Below are 10,903 nucleotides of genomic sequence, written 5' to 3' on the forward strand. Positions count from 1 at the left end.
ATTTACATCTATGGCATTTCGCCAGAACCTCTTACAGTGAGTAGTAGCCATTACTACATTACTTCATACATATTTTTAGTGCTTATTTGTAATCTATATTTATTTATACTCATAAATGTATATCTGTCTCTCAGTCTCTCTGTGCACTTGTTGTATGTCTTGTACATACATTGTATGTACATTTACTTTACTTTACTTTACTTTACTTTATTTGGCAGACGCTTTTATCCAAAGCGACTTACAAAGCGACTTACAATTGTGTGTCTTCCCCTATGTGCAGTTGTAGCACCACCTAATATATTCACTCTTTGGCCGGTGTCATTGTAACAAAATCAGTCCATGTGATTAGCTTCACCAGTTTAGTGTTATTCTTGTGATAAAGACCAGAAATGGAATTATGGCCAATGTCTTTCATGGCCTAATGACACCTAATGCTGAAAATAGGAGCTTATTTGCAGCATTCGTTGAAGACATCGGGCACGATGTCCTGAGTTATTTTTGTAGCACAGCTGAGATTTTGCACACGGAGATCCAGGGTGAGAGGAATGTATCAAAATGACTGTTCAACAGGGGACGACCTGTGAAAGGTGAGGTCTCTGTTACAATTATGAAAATGGTTGGACTGTGGTGTAACAGTGCTCAAACACACATAACTCCACATGAGTTCATTCATAGTTTTGATGCCTTCAGTAAGAATCTACCAACGTAAATGGTCATGAAAATAAAGAAAACACATTGAATGAGAACTTTTGGCCTGTACTAATATATATATATAAATGTAATGCAGAACTAGTCTACTGCATTTAGTCTCGTCCACGTTTAAATATGGGGAGACGGTAACGACGTTTTCCACGCTCGGCCGTGACGTCACTTCCTGAAAGGGGCGGTCGAAATTCGGCTATTCTCTTTAGTGTTTGCCCTGTCTGTGCCTTTTCCTCGCCATATATTCGCCAGTAAATTCACCCCCTAAAAAACACCCACAGCAACCATTGCCAGAGCCCTCCACGTCGGGAGAGATAAGCGAACACAAAACATTTCTTACATGGAGTGAAAACACGACCCCCGCCGGCGCGACTGGACCGAATCGTACCGAGGTGAGGCTCGTTCGCACTGTTTTGTCGCGTTAGCTAGCCGGCCAGGTAGCCCCGCATCATTCCCGCGCCCGACGCTGCACGCTGCGGTCCCCCCCCCCGGTGTCTTTCACAAAAGCGAGCCGCGAAGTGCAACTAAAAGCGAAGGGTGACGGCCGACGACGGTACAGCTGCCGGCCTTCACACTCCCAGCAGTCACGGGCTCCGCGCCTCCGCCGCCTGAAAATGTTCATTAGCGAGGAGTCGGATTCGAACTGGTCGATTCGCTGTCTGGCTGCTCATGTCGCCAGTAGCCGTGGCAGCTCCGCATTTTCCTCTGGGTGCCGTGTGGAGTGAAGGCGTTTTTATGTCACGTGTAAAATGTTCAGTTCTGAATATCATGCTGGACTGAACTGTTGTAAGTTGATAGATCTTAACACTTTCTTTGGTGATACGTTATAGATATTAAGGGTTTCATTAAATGCTGTGCGTTGCTTTGTATAAAATGATGCTCCGTTTTCATACACAGGGTTCCTACGGTCATTTAAAAACCTGGAAAAGGCGTGGGAATTTGAAAAGGCCTTGAAAAGTTTTGGAATATGAAATAAACATATAAAGTAATGGAAAAGTAATTGGAATCTGATTGAAATATGAATGCATAATATGAAGTACGTAGTTCTTTGAGAGCTGATTATCTACAACCCGAACCTGATTTTTTTTCCCACCACATTTCAGATAACTTTTGGTCATGAAAATTTGCCTTTGAGTCATTGAAAAGTCATGGAAGTTCTTTTGTAAAAAGGAGATTAATCAACTCTCTCTCTCTGTCCCTTTTTTTGTTCTCTGGCACAGGCATACCCATTCTTGCAGTTGTTTGTGGCCTCCTGCTTCACGCCCCGACTAGCACACCAGTATGTCACAGCTTCAGTTCCAGTCTCCAGGCAACCCCCTGTCCAGCCCCGCCCCCCTGCAGATGGCCCCACCCCAGCCTGGGTTCAGCATTCCCTGTGCTGGAGCCCCCACCCTCCCGTCAGAGAGTGCCAGTCACCCCCTGCGGAGCTCCGCCTTACCTTCTGCTTCGGCCACGCCCTTCAGCAACCATACAGGTGAGTAGAAGTTTGGTCAAATATCTAACTGAGGAGCTCCCAGGACAAAAAAACACAAACACATCTATCTATATTGATTAATTGATTATTCGATTACTGTTACTGTAAGACTTTTGCAATAGAAGTGTGAACCTTCACTGGTATCATAATTTGATTATGAATATCAGTGCCTTGATTTTGATGCATCATGATGCATGCCATCATTTTTCTACATGGTCACATGATGTTTCAAATACAAGAGTTAAGGTCTCGTACACCAATGTGGATGCTTTGATTGCTACAATGAGCAGAAAAGTGTTTGTATTAATCTCTTCCAAGATTCTAAGATGCCTGTAACCACAAATAACTTTTAATTTCACTGCGGTGAAAGAATGTAAAGATCTAAACTGACATTATTGTTCTACTGTTATACAAATCAATAGTGAATAAGTAAACAATAAGTAAAAGCAGTGGTGGCCTAGCGGTTAAGGAAGCGGCCCCGTAATCAGAAGGTTGCCGGTTCGAATCCCGATCCGCCAAGGTGCCACTGAGCAAAGCACCGTCCCCACACACTGCTCCCCGGGCGCCGGTCATGGCTGCCCACTGCTCACTCAGGGTGATGGGTTAAATGCAGAGGACAAATTTCACTGTGTGCACTGTGTGCTGTGCTGCTGTGTATCACATGTGACATTCACTTTACTTTCACTTTACACTTTACATCTGTTTTTCAATGTTTTATCAACTGAGTCACAGCATAGAAATGAGCCGTTTTCTTTTGAAAAAAGTTAAAGGCAATCACTTCGAAAGAGAACAATACAAAGATTTCGTTCAAGATTAAATTAAATAACATTTGTAATTGTAAACAGTTTGATGTGACATAGACCTGATTTATAGAACAATCCTTTATTTTAATGTCTAATACCTTTCTATTAACATTATTTTTATTATCTGTACACCTGTACTGTGTGGACACTTTGGAAAAAAAAAATCTAAAGCAGCTTTCAGACTGAATGCGCTGAAATCTGCGTGTTTTTCTAAAATCCTTATAAGACAAAAATGTTTTGTTGTAGATCTCTGGACACTCACACAAAAAACAGTTTTTCCTCCATTCTCAAACATGTAGAAAGAAAACTCGCTTGCTTGATTTCTATTGGTCGTGCAAAAACACATCACAGCCACCGGGTGCTGTGATAAAGTGAATTGAAGTGCTTGTCATTGTGATACACAGCAGCACACAGTGAAATTTGTCCACTGCTTTTAACCCATCACCCTTGGTGAGCAGTGGGTAGCCATGACAGGCACCCGGGGAGCAGTGTGTGGGGACGGTGCTTTACTCAGTGGCACCTCGGGATTCGAACCGGCAACCTTCTGATTATTTGGCCGCTTCCTTAACCATTAGGCCACTCTTGGCACTACTATTTAACAAGAATTTATATAGCGCTGTCATAATAATATAATCGATTATGTTCTGCACTCCATCAATGCAATATTGCGATGCATTGATTATATGATTAATTTTTTACAGCCTACCAGACAACAGCCTTTACAAGCACACATAAAAAACAACATGATAACAAATGTTGAAAATGCTTTGTCCCTCCATTCAGTTTCCAACATGGCAAACCCTAAAGAGAAGACCCCCATGTGTCTGGTGAATGAGTTAGCCCGTTACAACAAGCTCCAACCAGAATACAAGCTGCTCAGTGAACAGGGCCCAGCTCACTGTAAGGTAAGCAGGTGACATATGTGCCCTAATTTCAGAATTTGTTCTAGCTATTAGCTCTATTCTCATCTCAATGGGCTGGTGATGTAATATAAAACAGGGCTGTGTTGAGGAAAACGAATTCCCATTCAAATACCTTCAAATAACTTCACTGAATAGTTTCTGCATGTGGTACTGAGCAACCCTATTTTTTTTTTTTTTTTTTTTTTTTTCATATTTTAAAATGTATCAATGTATCTATAAAACATTGTAAAGCATTTAAGTGGATAAAATGCTTCTCCCCTTCCCTGCTGCTTGCAGACGTTCTCTGTGCGACTGACACTGGGTGATCAGCACTGGGATGCCGAGGGGACCAGTATAAAAAAGGCCCAGCACTCTGCAGCTTCCTTTGCCCTGTCCCACACTGCCCTGCCAAAGCCCAGCCTGCGGAATCCCAGACATCCCGGTAAAAACTCAGGTGTGCTGTCTGTTGGAATGCAAGTCTAATCTAAAGTACAGCTGCCTTCATCATGGGTTTCTGTAATCTTTTATTCTGGAGACGGGTTGCTTTTTTTTTTTTTTTTTTGCTTTTTTCACCAAAAATGTGATCTGACTGATTTTTGTTATATTTTTCTGTGATCTGTTGCTAGGTAACTGTGTGATACTGTCTGTGTGCAGCATGTGGGATTCTTTATGAATGATAGCATTTTCAACTTTGTCAGCAGACAGCATCCCTCACACCGTGGAACTGAATGCACTTTGTATGAAACTGGGCAAGAAGCCCATCTATAAACCTGTAGACCCCTATCCTGGAATGAGACCCAGTTTCAACTACAATATAAGAGCACCTGGTCCCTATGTGAGGTCCATGCAACAGTAAGTAAACTGATTTGTCTAAAACATTGGTTTACCTGTTTACATGCCTGTATTTTAAATAATTAAGTAATGAGCTTATTAATAATTATTAGATACATTATGGAATACGCAGAGACACTAACCTCACCCCTGATTAGGTATTATTACCCATTTCCTCCGGTGGCACCGATGCTGTACCACATGGAGTTGTCCATCGGGGGGCAGCAGTTCCATGGGAAGGGCCGCACACGGCAGGCAGCTAAACACGATGCTGCTGCCAAGGCAATCAAGACCCTGCAGAAGGAACCCCTGCTACAGCAGCTCCCTGAGGTGAACACTGGCCATTATACAGACATTCAGTAGCTGCATTAAAGATGTACAATAAAAGCATATGCTGGTTTTCTTTCATGGTATTGCTGAATTCTGCTGACTAAGGACCTAGGAAGGAAACTAGATTATTAATTAATTATTGAGGAGTTATTATGCTTCTTTCAAATTATTTATTAGTCCATGAAAAATGTTTTCTTTGATATTGTGTTAGTTTGTTTATTACATTTATTAGAGTTCCATTTTAACACATTACTCAGAATGAAAGTCCTGGTGTTCCTTGACACACCAACTGTGTGTTTTGTTTTATGTACACCCTGCTCCCTTTTCAAGTAATGTTAGATTAACCTCATAATATCCCTGACCAATTCTGACACAAAAAGTCTGGTGTAAAAAAAAAAAATGCAGGCAGTTTAAAAATCCAAGATAAATTCTACTTTGGAAAGCTTGACGCTACCAATTATTAAAAGCAGAGTATACTGTCATCATATGTAATCCAAGTCACTCCCTTTTCCAGTCAGTGCTTATTAATGTTATGTCATCACATCACACTGACTGTCTTTGCAGATGAATGAAGAACCAATAGAAGAGAACCTTAACAAGTCTGAAATTAGCCAAGTTTTTGAGATTGCACTAAAGCGGAACATGCCTGTGAACTTTGAGGTAAGCTTGTGTGTGTCAAGTAAAAAGTGGTATTTGAGTCATTGTCTCCCATCGGCTTCTCCACAGCGGACCAACCAGTCCGGTCATCCATATAATTGATTTGTCAAAGGTTTTATGCCATTTTTGTATTCAAGTAATGAATTGAGTCAAGACTCATTTCCCATAATCCATATACTGTATATTATGGATGTCAGCCATTGCCCACTTCTTTCTAGGTGCTAAAGGAGGCCGGCCCCCCTCATATGAAGAGCTTTATTGTGCGGGTAATGGTGGGGGAGTTCTCGGGCGAGGGGGAGGGGAAGAGCAAGAAGATTGCAAAAAAGCTGGCAGCCACCGCTGTGCTGGAGGAGCTGCGCGTGTTGCCCCAACTGCCCACAATCGAGAAGATGCCCACCCGCATAAAGAAGAAATCCAAGTCCATCATCAAGGTCAGAGGTCATGATTGGCAGTAAACGTGAGTGGTTTGTTAATGTTCATTTCTGCTCATCGTGCTCATGGGTAAAAATCAGACCGCAAAATGTCCTCAGCTGCAGACGAGTCCTGAGTATGGCCAGGGAATGAACCCCATCAGCCGGTTAGCGCAGATCCAGCAGGCCAAGAAGGAGAAGGAACCGGAGTACATTCTGCTGACCGAGAGGGGGCTGCCTCGGCGCCGGGAGTTCATCATACAGGTTGGAAGGGATTGTGTGCTATATGTAAAAGGGAAATGAAGATTATTTGTGGACATTAGTATTCACCACCACTGTATTTGGGCTGGCAGGTGACCGTGGGAGGACAGAGTGCAGAAGGCATGGGCCCCAGTAAAAAGGTGGCCAAGCGCAATGCAGCAGAAAAAATGCTGGAGCTGTTAGGGTTCAGAGTGCCTCAGCCACAGCCCCCAAAACCTGCACTAAAAACGGAGGAGAAGGTAGGTGTTGAAGGATTGTACTGCAAATGTTGGGTACAGATCCTTGTTCGCTCACCTGATTAATGAATTTTCTGCATCTGTGTCCTAACAAAGCCTCCTCAGAAGAAGCAAGGTGATGGCCGCAAAGTGACCTTCTTTGAGCCCGCTTTGTCAGAAGACGGGGGTATATCTCAAGCTACATTTTCTCTGACTAATTATACTCCTAATAATTGTGTATGTTCATGTTTTGCAGGGTATTACTAGCATAGCTGAGCTCCTGCCTTTTCTTTGTGGTGAAATGTTTTATAGTCAGAATTCCTGAATTTAAGTTCTGATAATCTTCCATGTGAAATTTAGTAAGAAGCATGGTCCAAATGTGATTACAACAGAGATCAACTGAAATACTTTGATCACTCGTAACGAATGCAGAGGGATTGTTGGGCAGAATTTTCAAGATGTGTCATCAGTCAGGCCTGTCCAGCATAATCCTGGCATAATGCATTGAAAAAAGTAAATTAGTAAAGTAAAGTAAACAGGGCTACACTTGTGTTCTGGTAATGTCTCTCAAATTTACGTCATTATTATTTTATGCCACCTGAAAACCTCCTTTTTTGTTCCTTGCAGTACCCAAAGAGGAAGACTTTCGCTTGCCCTTCCTCAGCCACCAGCAGCTCCCAGCTGGAATTTTGCCCATGGTCCCTGAAGTGGCCCAGGCTGTAGGGGCCAACCAGGGACCCCACGCCAAAGAGTATGGGCGCACAGTGGCTCCCAACCCTGCCCTGGCCACTGTCACAGCCATGATAGCCAATGAGCTGCTGTACGCGGGCACCTCGCCCACGGCTGAGGCCATCCTGAAGAGCAACAACAACCTGGGCCATGTCCCCCATGGCCCCCTCACCAGACCCTCAGAACAACTTGGGTACCTGGCCACTGTGCAGGGGTTACAGGTAAACACCTCACGCTCGCAGTTATATTAATGTCATATTACATGAACATAATTACCTTTATGCTATAGTGGTATGAAGTATTAAGAAAGTTAGGATTGAGTGGGAAGGCCAATTTAGTGAGAGTAAAACTAAGCATTTAGTTTGATTTAGCTCTAACCTAGACACATTGTTACATTGAATACAGAACATTCTCAAATCAAACCAAGAATTGTTTTCATTAGAACTAATGTTCATTAGAACAATGCACATTCTGGAATGTTAAAAACCTGCATCATTTAGTCCCATTTTAGGCCAAATCTTTTTATAATTATATTATAAAGTCTCCAGCTTGACAGTAAGACAGATGACACTTTTTTTTTTTTTTTTAATAATATTATTTTTCTTATTTGACTTAAGGCCAAATCAATTCCTCTCTGGGAAACTCTCCAATACAGCATTTCTGCGGTTATCTAGACAGCTAAATTCTACTCACCGCCGGACGTCTTTTGAGACTGGGAGTTCTTTTATTAGAAATATTAAGTATTTCGTTGATATTCACTGAATCAGGAGCACTTAGGAGGGGAAAGTATGCTCCTCTGTTTGTTTATTTTTTCTAAATCAAATGAAACAAGCTTTAAATTATTAATCCATGTTCACTACGAGTAGTTATACTACGAGTACATGGACACCGGATGCTCGGTCTCACTTCAATCTGAGAACCGTTCCTGCCGTGTTCCGGACTTTAGTCAGGGAATGCAGGGTAGAGCTGGAAATTAATTTCTAGCATTTCAGTCATTTATCAAATCGTTTCTCAATTGCACATATATTGAAAAGTGGTCCCCGTTTTTCCAAGAATGTATAACGCGTGTGATGAATCTGCCAACTGTAATGCTTTCTGTTACTTTCTGACTATTTGTTTTGCCACAAATACATTAAAACTGTGTTTGCCAATAAATGTAGTTGACAACCCAGTGAAGGGTCTTAATTTTGATGAAAGTGGCCTTAAAAGGTCTAAAAAGTCTTAAATTTGGCTTCCTTAAACCTGCAGAGCAATCTTGATTTTGTTATAGTAACTGGGTCAATAAACATATAAATTATAAACTATTGAATTAAATTTTTTTTAACAGGTTGAGTACAAGGACTTTCCCAAGAACAACAAGAACGAGTTTGTATCCCTCATCAATTGTTCATCCCAGCCTCCACTCATCAGCCATGGCATCGGAAAGGATGTGGAGTCATGCCATGACATGGTGAGTACAGTTGTTTGTTTTGTCCATTTGCAATTTGTTCCTTTTGCATTACCAGTTTACTACCAAATTCCTAGTAGCTGAGCTTTAGTGCTTGCACTGTACGGACTGTTTAATAAAAAGTCTGTCTTAGTGCAATAAAAATTTCAAAATTGTAGTTCTTTGGTATGGGACATGCTTGCTTTGTTTTCCCCAGGCGGCACTGAACATTCTCAAGCTCCTCTCTGAACTGGACCAGCAGCCATGTGAGCGAACAGCCAATGGGCCACTTTCTGGGTCAGTTTTGGGGCACAGAATAGAATAGGACAGAAAGTTTAATATCTGGTTGCACTTAATGAATCATCTTTTTTCTCTGTAGGTGTGCAAAACAAGAAATAGAAGCTGACCCGCTGCTTAAACCAACTAACTCACAGACCCTCGATGGCACAGTGTAGAAGCGTGCTCCGCTCCGGAAGCACTAGAGAAAACTCAAGTTTGAAATCAAGTCTCCCAGCAGTATTTTTCACAGCAAGATTAACAGGGGGCTGAAATTCCCCTCGCTAATGCTGTTGAAGTGTTTATTTATTCATTACATTTGTTGTTTGAATATTCAGAATGACCTTAACTTTACTATGATGGTTTACGGAATTGCATGGTTTGCTTTGTAAATGTGTAAAAACCTTTTTTTTTTTTTTGGTTCTGTTGGATTCCATTGAAGATTATAGTCAAGCTAAACCGTTTGGATTTCCTCTAGTGCTTCAGAATGACTACAGTGGCCCCGATAAACAAGCAGATCTTTCATCCACATCACTGTGTTGGACTGAAGAAGATACCCTCCCACCAGCCACATCCCACTCTCAACTCCTTCATTTACCTTTTTGCTCTTCTCATGTTCTTTTATTCCACTTTCTGCCTCTCTATTTCCCCTTGTCAGGTTGGGATGGGTCTCTGTGAATTTAAATGTAGCCTGTGTGGTGGTGTCCTGTGGTGTCATCTCCTTGACCCTCTGTTTGTGCGTGACGGGGCACTGTATGTGTCAGTTAAAGGCCAGCACAACCTGGCATTGTCCGGTTGTGCTGGCCCATCTCTTCCATGTCTGTGGAAGAACCACCCTAAATGTACTGGTTGGCTCTCTCACCATGGAAGTAAAATGTGTCTGTATGACACAAATCAAATGAGTGGCTTTGTGCATTTGTGTAACAGAATAGTTGTCAGTAGGTAACTTTCCATGTTTGACTTATCCGGTAGACAAAACTAGCAGCTCATGGGAGATGATAAATCAGAATTATGAAGTGCGGTCATTGCAGTAATCACTGAAATATGGCCACCACCCTTTCTAACTATAGTCTCATTGTTATGTGCACAGTCAAAAGCAGAGTCAATAATGAATAAATCATAATGTGGGTATGATAAAGATGCTTCTATAGACGTGCCACGTTCTGAGAGTCCTAAGTGGAAATACAAAAACAATCTTTAAATATACTTTAAGATATTGGAAGCAGCGTGCAATATTAACACACAATTAACATCTCTGCTAATTACCTCACAGCTCTTGAATAGAACCAGTTGAGGTGGAACACTGCACGTGTTTGACCCTCCTGCTCTCATGTTGAAGACCTTTTGCATAAAGCTCTGCTTGGACCTCTGAGGTAACACACAACTCTTAAGAATGCGTTCGGACAATTTTATCCAAAGTAGGACGGAGCTGTTGGAGCCAAATGAAAAATTCATGTTCTTGCATCCAGGAGACCAGTCGGCACGTTTAGTGCCACGTCCGAAATCCCCTGTAAGTCTCATAACCGTGAGTGTGAGCGTTCTTTAAGGCAACAGAACATCATGTCCTTCACAGGGCGTCTAATAATAAAATACATATTTTAACACTAAACTTTATAATTCTTCAAACAAGATGAATCAGAGCTCAGCCACCAACAACAACATTTTAGCCATCGCTGCCAGTACGTATCTGAACAATGTTCTCATGACCTCAAAAGCACCGGAGAAGCAAGGCTGGTGACAAAACTGGAGAGAAATGATTTACACCCCATTACGTCACTGACACTACAGCCTACAACTAAATATTCTTATAAATGTAAATGGTGCAATTTGGTTTGCATAAGAAAGCTGAATTAATTGTTGCCATTTTTGCATCCCAAAGGAACAAAA

The 10,903-nt window shown here is 41.9% G+C and overlaps 1 protein-coding gene across 8 annotated transcripts; it reads left to right on the forward strand.

Moving 5' to 3' along the window:
• The first annotated feature begins 886 nt into the window (after window positions 1-886).
• Window positions 887-10,171, forward strand: stau1 (staufen double-stranded RNA binding protein 1). 8 transcript variants are annotated; one of them, XM_028997402.1, is made up of 15 exons: window positions 887-1,094; window positions 1,923-2,176; window positions 3,763-3,884; window positions 4,179-4,335; window positions 4,580-4,733; window positions 4,871-5,042; window positions 5,607-5,702; window positions 5,918-6,130; window positions 6,212-6,373; window positions 6,463-6,609; window positions 6,703-6,772; window positions 7,213-7,535; window positions 8,642-8,764; window positions 8,958-9,037; window positions 9,120-10,171. In XM_028997402.1, exons 2-15 carry the CDS (start codon window positions 1,984-1,986, stop codon window positions 9,193-9,195), a joined length of 2,088 nt encoding a protein of 695 aa, XP_028853235.1. In that variant the 5' UTR covers window positions 887-1,094; window positions 1,923-1,983; the 3' UTR covers window positions 9,196-10,171. The 8 variants fall into 8 exon arrangements, with proteins under 8 accessions (XP_028853235.1, XP_028853240.1, XP_028853237.1 ...); XM_028997407.1 differs by having other exon boundaries at window positions 6,230-6,373; XM_028997404.1 differs by having other exon boundaries at window positions 4,583-4,733.
• Window positions 10,172-10,903: the final 732 nt, after the last annotated feature.

The sequence above is a fragment of the Denticeps clupeoides genome, chromosome 12 (genome assembly GCF_900700375.1).
Source record: "Denticeps clupeoides chromosome 12, fDenClu1.1, whole genome shotgun sequence".
NCBI classification, from domain to species: Eukaryota; Metazoa; Chordata; class Actinopteri; order Clupeiformes; family Denticipitidae; genus Denticeps; species Denticeps clupeoides.

What these genes read in the sequence shown, in the direction of transcription:
- stau1 (XM_028997402.1), top strand. Translation starts at nt 1,984, where the DNA reads ATGTCACAGCTTCAGTTCCAGTCTCCAGGCAACCCCCTGTCCAGCCCC. An exon ending in ACATGCCTGTGAACTTTGAG is followed by an intron (nt 5,703 to 5,917) that starts GTAAGCTTGTGT and finishes ACTTCTTTCTAG; the next exon opens with GTGCTAAAGGAGGCCGGCCC. An exon ending in CGCTTTGTCAGAAGACGGGG is followed by an intron (nt 6,773 to 7,212) that starts GTATATCTCAAG and finishes TGTTCCTTGCAG; the next exon opens with TACCCAAAGAGGAAGACTTT.